At 44.7% G+C, this 19,089-nt stretch overlaps 2 protein-coding genes across 3 annotated transcripts in view; one reads left to right on the forward strand and one right to left on the reverse strand.

Moving 5' to 3' along the window:
* Positions 1–19,089, forward strand: part of acss3 (acyl-CoA synthetase short chain family member 3) — a 66,330-nt gene that overhangs the window by 34,557 nt on the left and 12,684 nt on the right. The window lies entirely within an intron of this gene.
* On the reverse strand, positions 4,392–7,523 carry LOC146499398 (uncharacterized). Its single transcript, XM_085138675.1, has 2 exons — positions 4,842–7,523; positions 4,392–4,747 (listed from the first exon to the last, which is right to left on the reverse strand). The coding sequence occupies exons 1-2, from the start codon at positions 7,521–7,523 to the stop codon at positions 4,511–4,513; spliced, it is 2,919 nt and encodes a 972-aa protein (XP_084994801.1). The 3' UTR covers positions 4,392–4,510.

A 19,089-nucleotide genomic window follows, 5' to 3' on the forward strand; every position in this document is an offset into this window, starting at 1 on the left:
AAAAAAGAAATATATGTTTCTGGATGGACAGTTGCAGAAGTGACAGAAATCAAAGCAGGCGAAGAATTGCACAAAAGAAGCAGAGGGCTCATCAGCGTTGTGAGGGAGAAAAGATGCACGCCAGTGTGCGTGTTTTAATGTAATACTGTAGACACATTTACTAATAGCTATTTATGGTTAGCTTCACTTTCACAGCTAATCTGTCACATTATTGTTTCCCCCAAAATTCCTTCAGTTATAATTTTTTCATTTTTTTTGCAACATTTTTTTTCTATTTACATCATTTTTTTCTATTTGTTGTGTTTTTGTTTGTTTGTTTGTTTGTTTTGCATGGTCTATTTCATGGCTATTCAACTACGAAGTTAGTTGGGCCAGATTTTCAAACCGAGGAATTTATCTGGGCCAGATATTTTTTTTGAAGCCAGTAAGCAGCAGATCACGATCAATTTCAAACCCACACAACTGTATTGAAAAACAAGTAATTTTTTTATTCCTTTTCCCCTGTAAATCTGGTGACCTCACAAATGCACACCAAACGGTCCATTTAAAAAAAAAAAAGGGAGCTATAACTAAACTATTTTTTGTACATTTGAAATAATAATAACAATAAAAAACATTTTGATAATTCCCTTTCAAATTAAAATAAATATTTTATATAAATATTCCATATGAATGGAGCCCCATCCGTCACAAGTATACAGACACGCTTCATATCCAGACCATTTTCCTCAAAAAGAGTTTAAATCTCAAACATTATTTCGCCAGCTGTGTGTCCCTCTAACGGTAGTAAGCGAGCAATTTCCCATCCAAAAAAACGGACATATACGCACAACTGTGCATTATCAGTTCTGTCTGTGATCTCCTGCTATAGACATTACATCAGTTTCCTTCAGGTCATCTAACAGCATTTCAAAGTCGTCTGACGCCAGAACTTCAACTCTACGAATATTTGAACTGTCCTACAGGAGTACGTTTTAATAGCAGATGTCACACTTACTTTAATTTTTTCGTCACTTATCACCGCATCCACCACGGCCAGCATGCAGTATTTCACTGTTTCAGAATCTGTGAAAGGCCTTTTCTTCTTCGCCAAGAAGCAAACACGAAGGGAAGATGCTGCAGCTCTCTCTTGGGCTCTACAGGACCCTCACCATGGTAGTACAACTCCAGTTGTAAGTAGGGATGGGTATCGAAAACCGGTTCTTGTTGAGAACCGGTTCCCAGTGTTTCAATTCCTTGGAATTGTTTGCCATTTTTGCAAACGATTCCCTTATCGATTCCAGTCGCCCCGAATGACGTCACCACGTTGCGGAGCGTCATTTACCTGGCAGGAAACACGGCGCCTAAGCGGCTCAAATGCTCAAAAGTTTGGTTTTGCTTTACGAGAATGTCACGTTAATGCGGCAGGTAAATAATCAACTAACAGTGCATATTATGTTAGCGCGATCTGCCTTATTACAAAACCTGCCATTACTGTGCATTTAGATGACCATGATGAGAGAGACAGACAGAGTCTGGCTCAGATGCTGGCAGTTCTCACTGCAGTCTACCGTTAGCGTCTCCTTTCAGGCCAGGATAGACGAATGTCACCGAGCAGTGACTAAGTTTGTGGTCAAAGGTTTGCACCCATTTGCCACAGCAGATGATTTTCGGTAAGTGAATGTGTTTAATTGTAGGCAGGGACATTACTGGATATTCTTGTGTAATTGCTACAGAATAATTGATGTTATACTTTGTTATTGCTACAGAAGAATATTTATTTTATTATTTTACATTTACAATTTTTTTTTTTCCTGGGGACCCTGTGACACCACATTGAAGAGCCGTAGGCTGTGGATCTCTTAAGATCTCACTGTTGGGTTTGTAAGGCCATGTTACTCCTAAATTTCTATCTTGTTCAAAGAGAAGATATAAAACAAAGTTCTAAGCTATTAGACCTTAGTGTTCTCCTTTTTTAAAAAGAATCGATAAGAGAATCGATAAAGAATCGAATCGTTAAACAGAATCGAAAATGGAATCGGAATCGTGAAAATCTTATCAATACCCATCCCTAGTTGTAAGATTATTAAACTCGTGTTGTGGAAATTTCAATTACCAAGTCCTGCAGACACGATGAGTTGTAACAACACCTTTATTTCAGCTATCTCATGCATAAGGAGGGACGTCAGTCAGGGGGCACTGAAAGTCGTCTCTGACAATGAACAGTTCAGGTCCTTTTTATACAGTCACAGAACAAAAGGCTTTTACAGTTTCAGTTCACACCTTGGCTCTAACCAGACAGACTCTCTACCATCTGTGTGAATCTCCCCCACTCTGGGGTCAAGCCTTCCTGTGTGAGCTTCCCCATCCTGGGAGACATTCACCAGTTTCTCACTGTCTGTTTCCCAGCGTGAATAAGGTGTGAACCAGACATACTAAACTAAGTGACATGAAAGCATTTCATCAGGACAATACATTAAAGAGAAATCCCACCACCCATACTAGACTAGGTAACATGAAAGCAAGACAATACATTAAAGGACAATACACTAAAGAGAAATCCCACAACAGTTCCCACCCTCTTGATTGTATCTCAATCACTAGTACCAAGGATTTCTCTTCCTAACATTCTGTTAATTACATCAGCCATATTGCACACTCAAAAGGTTTCACAATATGCATCATTCTTACAGTGTCAGGAAAATAATTTCACTCATCACAATCATCCTCGCTTTCGCTATCCTCAGTGTAATCTTCAGCCTGCAATAGGGGAAGCTGCAACTTGGGAGACTCGCTTTCTCTTGTCAGTGCCACTGTGATTAATCTTTATTATGCCCATTGTGTCTGCACCGGCCTGGTCCACTCCTATGATTAAATAAAAGGAGTCTTCTTTGGAGTCGTGGCATTGTCCTGGGAAGTTTGGTCTCCTGGAAAATGGGTTCCAATTCAGGTTCTTAATCGTTAGCAGTAATGGGTTCAGGCCGGTACCAGTCGCCAATTGGGCTCTAACAAAGGAAAAACTGTTCTTACTTTTCATCTTACCCTCTGTTGATTTTGCCTGTTCTCCCCAGTACCCCGGCCTGGAGTGCCACCACACAAAACTCCAACTTGGACACCACTTCTGGTATCCCGGAACGCCATGTCCAAATATGCACAAATAAACATCATAACCTCTCCAGCTTTCATTATAGCCTTTACAGTCTATCACATTGCACAGATCAAAACTGAAAGTCTGGGTAGTTGCATACGTATAGTGTAGCTCAATGTACCCGCCATACTCAGTAAGGCATTTGTCTCTCATCTCGTGGTTTGCTCCTTCTGTTGCACGAACCTCCTTGGATGTTGGCATGGTGCTTGGCTGCTGCTCTCTCCAGAGGCTCCACCAGAGGGCAACCATCAGCCCACTGAAGAGCATCAGAGCTACCCCAGTGATGAGGTGCTTCCTGGCTTGTCGCATTGTTGCAGGTAGAGGGTAGACTGCCCACTACCTGAATGAGGTGCGGGGATTATTCTGCCCCGTTTGTCTTTTCTAGTTGCTCCTCCGTTCTGGGTGGTTCTCCTCCAAACAGCTTACAGTGGCTGGCGTGGATCCAAGTAACTCGTTCTCCAACCTTTACCGCTGTTTGTGTGGTCAGTAGGACTTGGAATGGGCCCAGCCACCGCTTCGCCTTCCAGTGTCTCCTCCTGAAGTCCTTCACTAACACCCAGTTCCCTGGTTTGAACGGGTGCAGGGGTCCTTCTGCTGGCCTGGGCAGGGCTGCTTTCACTGCTCGGTGTACCTGCGAGAGAGTCCTGGAGAGATTTTGACAGTACACAATCATTTCGCTGTTGCACAACTCTGTGGATATGCCAGTCCATTTGGGGGGTTCTGCCCCCACTCTGGCAGGTCGTCCATACAACACCTCATAAGGGCTGAGGTGTGCTGGAGGTCTGGCTCGCGTGCGCACATACATCAGCACGAGGGGAAGTGCTTTTGGCCATGTGAGGCCAGTTTCTTCACAGCACTTTGCCAGCTTGGATTTTAAGGAGCTGTTCATTCTCTCCACAGCACCTCCAGATTGTGGGTGATATGCACAGTGTGTTTGCAATTTGAAACCTAGTTGCTTGCTGATTTCCTTCAATGCCTGGTTCACAAAGTGAGTACCATTATCACTTGTGATTTTTTCCGGGATGCCCCACCTGGGAATGATATCTGACAGGAGGGCTTTTGCCACTGCACTGCTGTCTGCACTTTTAGTGGGGAATGCTTCTACCCACTTAGAGAACATGTCCACTACTACCAGACAATACTTCTTTCCCTCGGCTGGTGTCAATTCAATGAAGTCCATCATTAGATGGTCAAAAGGCATGTCTGGTGGGGGGTGTGCTGCAGTGTTTACCTGTACTGGGCGTCCCACATTGTTGGTCGCACAAATGAGACACCTTTTACAATACCTCTCAGCTGCTGTGGAAAACCCTTTGGTGAACCATAGCGATGTTACTGCTTGTAGCATCCCCCCTTTGGACGCATGGTCTAACCCATGTGTCCATTTTAGAAACCAGGGGAAGAAGTGTTTAGGTAGACATGGGCGGCCGTCCGGAGATCGCCAGACAGATTCGACCAGTGTGCAGCCATGTTTGCGCCAGAGAGTTTTCTCTGGCTGGGAGGCAAATGACTGTACAGCAGGAAGATCAGCGAGGTTGGGTGTGGACAGTGGTGCCAAGACCAGTTGGAAGGGTAGGCCTCCTTCGGCTGCTGCTTTGGCTGCTGCATCGGCGGCGGCATTTCCTTGGGAGACAGAATCAGTTTTACCTGTGTGTGCTGCACACTTCACTACAGCAATGCGAGCAGGCAGAAGGATGGCATCTAGCAGCGCTGCTACCTGGTTAGCATTGAGGATGGGCTTGCCATCAGATTTCAGGAACTTTCTGTGCCTCCACAAGGCGCCAAAATCGTGCACCACACCGAACGCGTAGCGAGAGTCGGTGTAGATGGTGGCCGACTGACTCTCCGCAAGTTTACAGGCTTCTGTGAGCGCCACCAGTTCTGCAGTCTGTGCTGAGAAGTGTCTGGGCAACGAGCCTGAAACGAGAGTGGCATGATCAGAACACACAGCAAAACCTACCCGGTTAGTTCCACGTGAATCACGTGAGGAGGAGCCATCTACATATAGCACTATGTCAGAGTTGTCGATGGGAACATCTAACAAGTCAATTTGAGGTGTACAAGTTTCACCCAATACAGCAGTGCAGCTGTGTGGTTCACCATCCTCTCGCGTGGGGAGAAGAGTGGCTGGGTTAAGTGTTGTGCATCGTTTCACTGTGATGTTGGGCATGTCAAGCAGTATGGAAGAGTACCTGAGCCAACGAGCTGCAGAAACGTGTGAAGTTTTCTGCTCCAGCAAAATGAGAGAAACTGCATGGGGTACCTGCACTGTCAGAGGAGAGTACCCTACAATGTCACGTGAGGCGAGCACGGCCTTCTCACACGCAGCTACTGCTCGTAGGCATCCAGGCAGTCCTGCAGCCACTGGGTCAAGCTTGGAAGAGTAATAACCCACCGGGCGAAGTGAATCACCATGCTGCTGTAAAAGAACAGAGGACATGAAACCATTCTTTTCATCCACCATTTGTGTATATGGTTTGGATGGGTTTGGAAGCGCTAAAGCGGGCGCTGTTTGCAGCAGCTGTTTTAAGGAAGTGAAGGCAGCTTCAGCCTCTGGTGTCCAAGAAATGTGATCATTGGCTGACAGACTTGCACCATGAATGAGTGCAGTGAGTGGGGCTTCCACAGAGGAGTAGTGTGGAATGAAATTGCGGCAGTATGATGTGGTTCCTAGGAATGACATCATCTGTTTTTTGGTGAGAGGTTTTGGAATGGTCATTACAGCTTCCACCCTCTTGGAGGAAATCTGGTGGGAGTTGTAAGAAATCACATGCCCTAAGAATGTGACTTGCTCTTTACAAAACTGCAGTTTTGACTTACTAGCTTTGTGGCCCTTGTGATGCAAATGTGTCAGTAAAGTGAGAGAATCTGCCAGACACTGCTCTTGTGTGGGCGCACACAGTAGCAGATCATCGACATATTGCAGTAACACTGTGCCTTCGGAGAGGATCAAGTCTGACAGGGAGTCTCTTAAGGCGGCATTGTAAATCGTGGGGGACTCACAGTAGCCTTGACACAACCGAGTGAATGTGTAAGCCTTTCCCTGGAACTCAAAAGCAAACCAGAACTGGCTATCTGGGTGAACTGGAACAGAGAAGAATGCATTAGTCAGGTCAGCAACAGTAAACCACATAGCGTCAGATGGGATTTGGGCCAAAATGGTGTGGGGGTTCGGAACCACAGGGGCTCTGGGGATTACAGCCTTGTTCACAGCTTGTAAGTCCTGCACAAACCGCCACTCAACAGGTTCATTAGGTCCTCTGATTTTCTTCACAGGGAATAATGGAGTGCGAACCGGAGAGGTGGGGCATGGGATAATTACTCCGGCCTTTAACAGGGATTCAAACACAGGAGTAATCCCCTCTATGGCTTCCCGTTTCAGAGGATATTGTCTTTGGCATGGTCTAAACGAGGACTTTGGAGTGATTACCACTGGCTCACAATCTGTAATCAGGCCTACATCATACTTAGATGAGGCCCACAGGCCGTCAGGCACCTCTGTCAGCAGGGGGTGTGAGGAGTTTAGAGGAGGTGTCGTTTGAAACAGACAGTGTGCGACAGCTATGTTCACTAGCTCAACTGAGCGGACACACTGGACTGTGCGTGTCATGGTCTTTTTGTAGGCTTTCATTTCTCGAGAAAACAGTACTGTGGGATTCTCTGTAGTCTCCCAATCGCAAGCGCGGTAGCACCGGTGCATAAATTCTCCCATGTCTTCCCACTGGCAGCTGTGAGCTTTTGCCAGGGGGACATGTGGGACGGATGCATCCATAGTAAACATGTTTCTTTGCTCATCGGTGAGAGAAATCGCAAGCGCAGCAAATGTGGAGCTCCAAAACATACATTTCACAGTTAGCAAATCATTCTCGGTTCTGTACCATTCTACCTCATAACTGTCATCAGGCCCATGCAGAGAAAAGTGAGACATGCAACTCAACTCCCCAGGAGCCATAAAACAGACATCTGGAGGCATGCAGTTGCGAGTCGCTTGCATGAATTCTGTAACAAGCGGCCCCTCCTCCAGCTTCCACCCGTAAGCGAAAGCTGGAGTCACGGGGTCATATTTCACCATCATATAATCATAGTCAGTTTGCGTGATTGTGATGCCATTATAGCAGGAGATTAAACTTATTTTCAGTTTGCACATCAAATCTCTTGCAAGCAAATTGACCGGGCACAGGTCTGAACACAAAAACTCGTGTGTGAATTTTCTACCCTGTCCGTCTACACAATACAGGGGTACGGTGAAAGTTTCTCTCTGTATAGTTCCTGATGCTGATACAGAATGAGTGAACCTCTCACCCAGCACGGGCTGGGGTGAGAGAGAATCTGAGCGTAGTACAGAGTGGGTGGCCCCGGAATCTACAAGAAATTCTACTTCCTGATTACAAACTAACATTTTATACAAGGGCAGTAGTTTATAAGGCGCAGTATTTAAATGTACATATGTACCAACTGGTGACAAAGAAATCTGCTCTACATGCTCAAAAGTGTGCTGTCTTAAAGTGTGTGTGTCTGTGTGTAAAACACTTTCTACATCAGTGGGTGTGTGTATGTGTGTGTGATTTTCACTTCCCTGCTCTGATGAGGTGGGCAAACCACAGCCTGAAGCGTACTCTGGCGTCCTTTCCCCCCGGCCTCAATCCGCCTGCACCCACTGCTGGCCCTGGTCACTTTGCCGTTGATGCTGGTCACCCCCAGGGTGGCTGTATCTAGGGCAGTTTCGCCTCCAATGTCCATGTTCACCACAGAGAAAACAGGTATCTGGATCTCCTCCAAACTGTCGTCGTTGTCGATCGCGTCCTCGATCACGTCTTCCTCCCCGGGCTCGGTCGCGCCAGCTGCCTTTACCATGGAAGTCACTCCGCGGGTTCGTTGCAGTCTTGTACAGCGTTAAGGCCGCGTTGTGGAGGTCGGCGCTCTGTTTTTCCTCTTTCTTGCGTTTTCTTTCGTCAAGGTGGTTCTGAGCATGGCGTGCATGGCGTCGCAGTTCCGTTAGCCGAGGTTCATCTTCTCCTCCCACATATGAACTCCTCACCTCGGCTGCCACATCTGGTCTCAGTCCCCGGAAAATATGGCCGCAGAGATGGTGCTCATATGTGGAGGCGGAGGCGCCCGTCATGTCATCTTTGGGTATTCCACCATTAACTTCAAACACAGTTGTCATGCGATGTATGAAATCATCCACAGATTCCTCCTTTCTTTGTTTGCAAGCTTGAATCTTTAACATGTCCACCTTATCCGGGAAAACCTCCTTTAGCTTATCCATCAGGTGGGTTACTGCAGTACAATATTCACGGTTTTCGCCATGCTCATAGGTCAGGTGTCGTATCCTCAGCGTAGGATCAGGCAAGTGAGGTGATATTCTCCTCAGGTCGCATGGTTTCAGCTTGCCTGCCACTGCGCGTCTAATTTCTTGACCTGTGGGACGATATTCTTGGCAGAAAATTAGGAGCTGCTCACCGAACCTTGCCCCCGACATGAGAGGGTCAGGTAGATGACTTGTGGCGTCAGCAATGTCCGATTGTGTCCAGGGTCTGTGAACTAAAATGGGTCCCTCGGGCCCTGCCACTTCCACCATCGGGAGCTGCAGGTCTTCTCCTCCTGCCTGTCGCCACTTCCGCATTCTCCGCACAGTCTGGAGGTTTTCGACTTCCTCGCTGCTGTCTGCACTCTCCGTATCGTCCCGGTCGTCATCAGTGGGACAATATTCAGGCTGATCCGCGGCAAAAGGCAGGACGTAATATCCATGGCGGCTGTCCTTACTTCTCCACTTTCCTCTCTCTTTCCTCCATCCCTGTGTTTTCTCTTTCATCTCTCCAGCTCGCGACGCGCTCCGTGTGTGACTGTGCGCTTGGAGGGCCTCTCTCGGCCCTCTGTTGGGTCTGAGTGTCATTTTTTCCGCTTCCTCCTGGCGGGCTTGCCGCTCCTCAGTCGCTGAACTGGCGCTGGCATCTTCTGGCGGTGAGTCGTGTGGTGCAGAGCGGGATATGGGGGGAAAGGAGTCCAGGTCCGCATCGGCTTTCAGGCTCTGCAAAACAGCCTGTACTGGGGAAGCACAGACAGTGCGTGAACAGGGAAATGATGTTTTGTTCTCCGTGTTATACGGAGGTGGAAGAGGCGCTGAGGCAGATTCTGCATCAGCCTCCCTTCCACGCACTTCTCTAGGTAATTCTTTCAGAGCTGCTTTATTTTCTCTTCTTTCTGCTTCCCTCATCCACATTTTCAAACATTCCTTCTCATCGCTTACCCTACGCAGATCTACAGTCCTAACTTTCCCTTTCTTCAATAATTTTGCTTCTTCCTCCCGCAACTGTTCCTCTATTTTCTTTAACTGGTTAACACTCAGCGATCCCTTTTCAGGAAACCCGTTTACTTTTTTCCACTTAACAACATATTTCATACACCCAATTCCCCATTTTTTAACCATACAGTCAAATATTGAGTTTTGTCCCTGGCCGCCTGGTGGAACGTCTGCCGATCTACTGGATCTAGATCCCATTTTACTACACGAGGCGTCCCCCGTGAGGCCCTTGCCTTCTACGGACCAAGGAGCGAACACCGCCACTCCGTGCACTGTAGTACACGGAAATGGATTTCGACAGTGTACCCGAGTTGCTGTCCCTGTGACGTACTTGGACCGAACACAGGTCTGGGCCGGCTTCTCCCCAACAGCGCGCTCGAGCCAATGTCCTTGTGATGGGCCGTACCCAACACAAGCCTGGGGCCTCACACCACCAGGTTTTTCTCCCGGAGACTCGAACTCCGGGGTCGGCAGGCGTTCTCCCCCTTTTTTGCCAGACAAAAAACTCTCGTGACTTGTATAAATGGTAGATACAGCTCACCGTTCTGCAGGAGTTTCCCCTCGATTCGTCAAGGTGATCTCGGTGGTCGCTGAAACACAGGCTCCGCAACTCTGCCTTTCTCTTTGCTTTAAACAGCTGGCAGGACCGAAGCGTCTTGTTACCTCGGGGTGATCAGCCGTCACAGAGCCGTCCTTCAGCGAGAACACTGGATCACCCTGCTCGCAGCGCCAACTGTTGTGGAAATTTCAATTACCAAGTCCTGCAGACACGATGAGTTGTAACAACACCTTTATTTCAGCTATCTCATGCATAAGGAGGGACGTCAGTCAGGGGGCACTGAAAGTCGTCTCTGACAATGAACAGTTCAGGTCCTTTTTATACAGTCACAGAACAAAAGGCTTTTACAGTTTCAGTTCACACCTTGGCTCTAACCAGACAGACTCTCTACCATCTGTGTGAATCTCCCCCACTCTGGGGTCAAGCCTTCCTGTGTGAGCTTCCCCATCCTGGGAGACATTCACCAGTTTCTCACTGTCTGTTTCCCAGCGTGAATAAGGTGTGAACCAGACATACTAAACTAAGTGACATGAAAGCATTTCATCAGGACAATACATTAAAGAGAAATCCCACCACCCATACTAGACTAGGTAACATGAAAGCAAGACAATACATTAAAGGACAATACACTAAAGAGAAATCCCACAACACTCGGTAAAATGAATAAGTATTTGTCAGTCCAGGCAGAGTTAAACCGACAGTTTTCATTGTCAATTTTGCGCTTTTGGAGTGAGAAACACATGCTGTTGTCACATCATATATTACGATGATTGTTTAATATGTTTACATCACGGTGCATTGTGGGTTAAATATTGCTAGGCTACTAGGAGTGTTGCATTCACAGTCTACACTACGCTGTAGGAATTTTTAATTTTTAAAAATTAATTAATTTTTTGCGTTTTCTCTCTGTTTCTGCCAGGACCACAGGCAGGGCCACTCGCAGGTTGCTTCTGGGCCGCATTTGGCCCGCGGGCCGCCATTTGAATAGGCTTGGTCTATTTGCTGGTGTTTTCTTAAATTGCAGGACATTTGACTGTAGCTATGCCCAAAGTTTTTGAGTTAGATGTTTCACAATCACATATGAGGTGTCCGCATGGATTAATACGTTTCCATAAATTATGCAAAGGCTTGTCTTTAATATGTTTTAATAGCCAGGCTAAACCAATATCTGTGCTCTTATTAATTTCTCGCAAGTTCTTCTCTCGACCCTGGTGGGAGATGTTATTGCATGGCAACAGATTAGTCAGTTTTGAGCACCACATGTAAATGAGATGGTGCATCTGAAGGGGTTTATCCTGGAATAGAGCAGATGATGAGATTATTAACTCATGGGCCCAAGTTAATATGGCGGGGAAATGAGAAATTAAGACATGGCAAGAACCAATTAACCACAATTATTTAGGTGGTTCCTCTGAATCTTCTGTCTTAATTAATAGTAAGAGAGTAATAGCTTTAATATCAGTGGTTATTAACAGTAAAAATGCATGTATACAACCATCAGTAAAATCTGAACATTTGGTAAATTTGGTCCAAAATGAAGTTTAAACAGTTTTTTTCCCCTCCACTACACTTTGGCCGTGCATGACGCACAGTTTCAAAGCTTTGGGGATTTATTAATGGATCAATCCAAAGTTCTTCCTTCAACACATTTCCCTCGAGTGTTCCACACTTCAGCTTTGGATTGGCTAATTGGTGGCAGGGATCTGAAAACTGACTTAAGCACTGCAGAAGTGTTTGTCAACATTGCCTCTGCACATCATCAAGAATGTTAAATCGGATTCATGATGTGTGCAGACTTTCAGCCTTAATTCACTGGATTTAACAAAAATATTAACACTGTTTAAGAATTACAGCCATTTTTCTACATAGCTCCCAATTGCTCTTTAAAGCACAACATATATTTTGGTCATTATTTAAAGCTTTTGCTTTGCCACATTTGAGAAAATTAGCTTTACTTGTAAAATCCATGGAGCGCTACCTCTGTGACGCTTCATTTTGGCCAGCCTGGTGAAAACTAGAATTGCAAAACAGAGCCATCCCTTTGCCTCACATGGTTGATATTCCTCCCCATACCTCTTGCAGATAGGCTAGTCCCTCAGTGTCTTCTTGTATCCTAAATAAGAATACATTTCTTTTCAGTAAATTGTTCCTGAATCATGTCATCCTGCTCTTGCCCTCCTTTGGGAAAAGCATGGAAAGCCTTAGCTTTGTACCTCATGTCATTCAACAACAAGCAACCCCCCCCCCCCCCCCCCCCCCCCCCCCCTCTTATCCCACTGTCGCTCACTTGGTCTCATTACAGTGCAGCAGAGACAGTAGCGCAGATGTCGTGGCTCCTGTAATTACATCTCAGAGAGCTGAGGTGCCACGTTTGTGTTACCTCGTTGTTTACCGGAAGCCGCTGTCATCAGCTCTCCAACCCGGGAATTCGCTTGGCATTCATTCCAAAGCATTGTTGCATTGTCTGCTGAGGTTTTTAAGGCACAAGATGAGGGTCTTTCATTAGCAAGTTAAGTAGTGCATTTGTATGCATAAACTTACAGTAGCTCTGAGCGAACGAGCCGCGCTGTCTGAGAAGTGATAAGGGAGGCAGTGTTTTTAGCTGATGAGATGAAATTGCCCCTTGAAGAGCTGTAAATGAGATGTGTGCATGCTGTTTGCAATTTCTCATCCTGGTTTTAATGCATGTCTTTGGTATGCAGCTCAGCAAGCTTTTGCAGCTCCTGCAGCATGCTCTTCCTCATGCATTTTGCTTCCTTTCTTAACTTTTCTTCACTCACCTATAATTTCAACTTTCAGCTCAACCCAAAAGGCTTAGCTAACAACGCCTATGCTAACTGCCTGTACTTTACTCTTCAGTTGCCAGTGATGGTGTGTCTGACCAGTAAAGTCTGCACTGTCCAGCACAGCAGAACTAATCCTACCGCTTTGTAGTAAGACTTTTTTACAAGGTAGATAGATTCTTGACTTTGTGTAGGAAGAGCTGAAACATTTATTATGAAGAAAAACGATGTGGGGAAAAAAAGGGCGTATTTCATTGTCTGGCGAAGGAGCTTGCAATCTATTTTCTTTCTCTCTGTTCTCATGCTCCTACACATCAGCCTCTTTTACATTGACCTTGGGTCTCCTTTTTTTAAGCTCTCAACTAAGTTACCCCAGCAACAACACAGGAACAGGACAACTTCAAATACGACTGTGCATATGTGTTGTTGTACAGGAAGCATTCTCTGAGCTTTGTCTCTCAGGATTGCTGTTTACTGCACATGACTCATGCAGTGCTTATTTATGTGTTACAGCTGCTGCTGTAGGGCTGTAAGTAAGATTTAATCTCCTTACATACCTTTCAGAAATGTCCGACAAATGAAGGAACATACTGTTACTTACTTACTTTTCACCGTTTTATTGTTTACTTGCACCAGTATCTAAGTTTAGCATTAATAATGAAGGTTAATAGGCATCAGGTGCATCTGAAGTCACAAGTGCAGTTAATTGGCTTCCCTCAAACTTGATTTTACCATCACAGTATATCAGCAAATATGTAAGCTTTTTACCTGATTTATATAATCCTCTTGGGAACTTTTAGGGCATTGAAAGAGATTAATAATGACTAATAATGGTTGTCAAGATTACTATTCGCTTTCTTATTAACTCTGCACCTCAAATTGATGGAGACCCAAGTTCTGTAAATCTTCCAATTAATAAATAAATAAGAAGCAAACTTGTGTATTTCTAATGCATGGTGGATCTCCTTCAGTGTGCTGTGTTTGTGAGATTGAGGTTCTATTTATGCCGGGTGGTGTTGGCACATGAGTTTCAAAAGATTTGATGACATTCATAAGGGTTTTCTCTGTAAATACATATATTTTTGAAAAGTAGTTTGTAATGAATAAATAACAGAGTAATAATATTCAGCTGCCTCTCCAGTGAGTCTGTCCTCATCTGGATGGACTCTAGAGCAGAACAATTTCAATTCAGTTTTATTTACATAGTGCCAAATCACAAACAGTTGCCTCAAGATGCCTTATAATTCAAGGTATAGACCCTACAATAACCCAACGATCAAAATACTCCTTTTGAGCAAGCTCTTTGCGAGAGTGGGATGGAAAAACTCCCTTTTAACAGGAAGAAGCCTGTGTTGGAACCAGGCCGAGGGAGGAGTAGCCATCTGCTGCTGCTCCTTCCTGGTTGTCGACTTGTCATTGACAAGCTACCAGTCAACGAGAATACCCTGAGATAATGTAACTTTCTGACACTAATAATGAACATAATTACAATAAAGAGTAATTAAAGGTAGCTTAATGTTTTTTCAATATAACCTGAAATGACAAGCCCATAAAACACTCAGGAAAGTGTTAACTGAGTCCAGAGAGTGAGGAAGCTGATCGCCGTTTTCCAATAGTAGTCATTGTAGCCCTGTACTGGCGTCCCCTGCTGGCCATTAAAAATATGCAGGCTTAAGACACTTCTACACTTTCAGTTTTTGTGATCTGGAAACTGTTTTCATTTTTTTATGCTTTCTATGGAAGTGATCTAAAAATAGTGAGAACAATTACAAAGAGAGCGGCCAAATTTTAAACGAGTGTGGTTTTTTTTGTTTTGCATTTTTTCCCCCTGTTTGTACTTTAGAAGCTACATGCCCCACTATATTTACTCACCTTTGCCTGTGCTGTCATTTGCTGCTGAGCAGATGGCGTATAGGGAGACTTTTTAGAGCGGTTTTCCTGCCAACAGTTGCCCCCTCTGAGGTATACTCAGCTCCCATGTAGTTTTATTTTAGATTTATTAAATCAGCATTTCATCTATTTTCATTAATGCTACAAGATTGCACTTGGGTTACGAGTGTTTTGGTCTCCCCTGGGTTTTCAGGTTTCATATTGTAACATCAGACTAGACACTGCCATCCATCCTTTTGTTTCACTGAAATCCTTGTTGCCTGTTTTCCATGTAAGCCCTAAAGACAGAGTAGAGGCACGGAGAAGGGTGTTATATCCTTTGTTTTTGCAAACGAATATGCCGCTTGAGTAGTTACAGAGACGAAACGGCGTGCAGGATCATCTTTGTTTTTCCTGAACAGCAGTTTCTCTCCAAGCTGCTGGTAATGAGCTCGGCACTTCGATTGCACCTTCTCAGCTGAAATGGCGCCACCAAATCGCCTATTCTGCTCTACCAACGTGTCCTCCAGCATCCCTCCCCCTCCCTCAGCCCATTCATCACACTGAAAATGGCTCTCTCACTGGCGGAGCTCATCTCCAACAGGTCGAAGGAAGATTGATTTGTTTGTGTACAGAGGGATAGTGAAAAGGAAAAGACTGAGGTGGGAGCTGAGATAGACTGATGCCAAGCTGTGTCAGACAAGCACATAAACAGCCCAGCAGTATCAGTATGTATGTGTGCGTGAGCTCAGCTCCAGCCCCCAGATGTTTTAACTTCTTCTAGCATTTACTCAGCCTCAGCCCATGCTGTCTACCTTTCGAATGCAGCATATTTAAACTCCCCCGCATAATGTGACTAGAATAATAGCCGTGCAAGTATTTTGTCAGTTTCAGCTCAAAAAAGATGTCTTGAGCCAAACATTTTGGACATATTACCTTACGGGATGAAATGCTGACCCTTTTGAAGGTGTGTGTGTGTGTGTGCGTGTGCGTGTGTGTGTGTGTGTGTGTGTGCGCGTGCGTGTGTGCGCGCAGTCAAGTTTTTGGGGTAATGGCTGTCTCCTGAAGTATTCAATAAAACGCCTCGAATTTGTTGCATGCTGTGAAAATGTCAGGCTGTCAAAAATATTTTTTAGGTAAGCAGGATAGATGTTTTAATCATTTTTGTTTGGGTGAGCCACAGGGTATAGAGGTGTGAGTGGATATCTTTTGCTGTGTTGTGTTTCCACACCTCAGGAACTTTCCCTGGGGACTGAAAACCTTTGAAAGAACTCTGTGTTTCTCCACAAAAAAATTCTCAGGAAAGTATTTTAGCTCCCAAAACTACTGGTGCTGTGTTGCTCTTCTTTGTTTGTGTGTTTCCTTTTAGGGGTCGCCATAGCAGATCATCTGCCTCCATCTTGCCCTATACTTAGCATCCTCTTCTGTCACACTAGCCCTCTGAATGCAGTCCTTAACTGCATCCATGAACTTCCTCTTTTCTTGGCACTCAGGAAGTAGGAAGGTTGGTGGTTCGCTTCCCAGCACCGCTAGTCTGCATGCCGAATTATCCCGGGACAACATACTACCCATACATAATACCCAAAGTTTCCCCCGATGCATCCATTGAAGTGTGAATGTTAAACAAAGTGTTTAGGTATAGAATGTGTGTGATTGGCTGAATTAACCTTGTAATTAAGAAAATGTGCTCAACATGCTTTGAGTGCTGAGTTAGAGTAGAAAAGCATGATATAAGAACCATTCCACTTACCATCCTGCCTGGCAGCTCCATCTTCAACATCCTTTCTCTGCACAAGTCCAAAGCACCTCAGCCCTGCCTCTCCTCTAACTGCGTCTCCGGACCGCTCACCCTGAGCCGTCCCGCTGATATACTCATTTCAAATCTTGTCCCGTCTGTTAACTCTCAATGAAAACTTGAACATCTTCAGCTCCACCTCCTGTCTTTCTGTCAGTGCCACTGTCTCAAACTGTACATCGCAGGTCTCTCTACTATCCTTCCACACCCACCGTCACAAATGCCCCCTGACACTTGTTTCCACCCACTCCACCCTGTCTGCACTCTCTTCCTAACCCCTCTTGTGCGCTGTCCATTTGCACTGGTGGTGGGTTATTTGAACATTTATAATTTGAAAATTTATAAGTTCACTTTGTTGCTGTCACACAGACACATCTGCCTGTGCTTTTAACCCTGCAGACTGTACATAAGAGTAGACGCAACTTCTGTTTCTGAAAAGTGAAACTAATGTGGACGTGCCTGGAAACTTAAGAGAGAGCCTCCATGTTTCTCTGGGTTTATACGCATGCAGGGAGCAGGTTAATAAGGATGACAGAAAAAAAAGAAAAAACATAACTGGATATTAGTGCAGGCACACTAAGGCTCATGTAACACCTCAGTAAACACATTTGAAATGAGTTTTACAGTTTCAGTTGCTAGTTTCAGCCATTAAATAAAACACGGTGTTCATTTTGTACATCATGGTGTATTTGGAGTCAAATAGATGATAAAGCATGGAATTAAAACCTTTGCCTTATGTTGTCTGCAGACCAAAGCAAAGTTTTAATTACATACAGTGTCTACTGCAAAGCAAAGAGACAATCGGCCCAACTTCATTCACAATAGTGAGTACACATCCTCCTTCCCAGCTTCACAGAGAGGAACACAAAGTGTGAAGAAGTTGGTGCTCTAGCAATTCGACCTAGATGATTTTAACAGGGTAGTCATAAAAATACATTGTAAGTACATAAGTACATCCACAACACTTACTTGATTGCAGCTTTTGTACTTTGAAAGGAAGTATATCTTTCTTTCCTATTGCATCAGATATTAATGGGTTGAAAAATGAGTGTGAGTATGTTAGGTGAAACTTTGCTTCATGTTCAACCTGAACACAGTTTAGCGTGTGGCGTCTGGAGTAGCATGCAGTATCCTCAATTCAATTCAATTCAATTTTATTTATATAGCGCCAAATCACAACAAATGTCGCCTCAAGGCGCTTCATAGATACAGAGAAAAGCCCAACAATCATATGACCCCCTATGAGCAAGCACTTTGGCGACAGTGGGAAGGAAAAACTCCCTTTTAACAGGAAGAAACCTCCGGCAGAACCAGGCTCAGGGAGGGGCGGCCATCTGCTGCGACCGGTTGGGTGAGAGAAGGAAGACAGGATAAAGACATGCTGTGGAAGAGAGACAGAGATTAATAACAGATACGATTCAATACAGAGAGGTCTGTTAATACATAGTGAGTGAGAAAGGTGACTGGAAAGGAAAAACTCAATGCATCATGGGAATCCCCCGGCAGCCTACATCTATTGCAGCATAACTAAGGGAGGATTCAGGGTCACCTGGTCCAGCCCTAACTATATGCTTTAGCAAAAAGGAAGGTTTTAAGCCTAATCTTAAAAGTAGAGATAGTGTCTGTCTCCTGAATCCAAACTGGAAGCTGGTTCCACAGAAGAGGGGCCTGAAAACTGAAGGCTCTCCCTCCCATTCTACTTTTAAATACTCTAGGAACAACAAGTAGGCCTGCAGAGCGGGAGCGAAGTGCTCTAATAGGGTGATATGGTATTACAAGGTCATTAAGATAAGATGGGGCCTGATTATTTAAGACCTTGTATGTGAGGAGCAGGATTTTGAATTCAATTCTGGATTTAACAGGAAGCCAATGAAGGGAAGCCAAAACAGGAGAAATATGCTCTCTCCTTCTAGTCCCTGTCAGTACTCTTGCTGCAGCATTTTGGATTAACTGAAGGCTTTTCAGTGAGTTTTTTGGACATCCTGATAATAATGAATTGCAGTAGTCTAGCCTGGAAGTAATAAATGCATGAACTAGTTTTTCAGCGTCACTCTGAGACAGGATATTTCTAATTTTAGAGATGTTGCGCAAATGGAAGAACGCAGTCTTACATATTTGTTTAATATGTGCGTTGAAGGACATATCCTGGTCAAAAATGACTCCAAGGTTCCTCACAGTGTTACTGGAGGCCAAGGTAATGCCATCCAGAGTAAGAATCTGGTTAGATACCATATTTCTAAGCTTTTCAGCGCCGAGTACAATGACCTCAGTTTTATCTGAGTTAAGAAGCAGAAAGTTAGTGGCCATCCAAGTCTTTATGTCTTTAAGACATTCCTGCAGTTTAACTAATTGGTGTGTGTTATCTGGCTTCATGGACAGATAGAGCTGGGTGTCATCTGCATAGCAGTGAAAATGTATGCTATATCTTCTAATGATGCTGCCTAGGGGAAGCATGTATAATGTAAACAGAATTGGTCCTAGCACCGAACCCTGTGGAACTCCATAATTAACCTCAGTGTGTGAAGAGGACTCTCCATTTACATGCACAAATTGGAGTCTATTAGATAGATATGATACAAACCACTGCAGTGCAATACCTGTAATACCTACAGCATGTTCTAATCGCTCTAATAGAATATTATGGTCAACAGTATC

This window comes from Neolamprologus multifasciatus, chromosome 17 (genome assembly GCF_963576455.1).
Source record: "Neolamprologus multifasciatus chromosome 17, fNeoMul1.2, whole genome shotgun sequence".
Taxonomy (NCBI): domain Eukaryota; kingdom Metazoa; phylum Chordata; class Actinopteri; order Cichliformes; family Cichlidae; genus Neolamprologus; species Neolamprologus multifasciatus.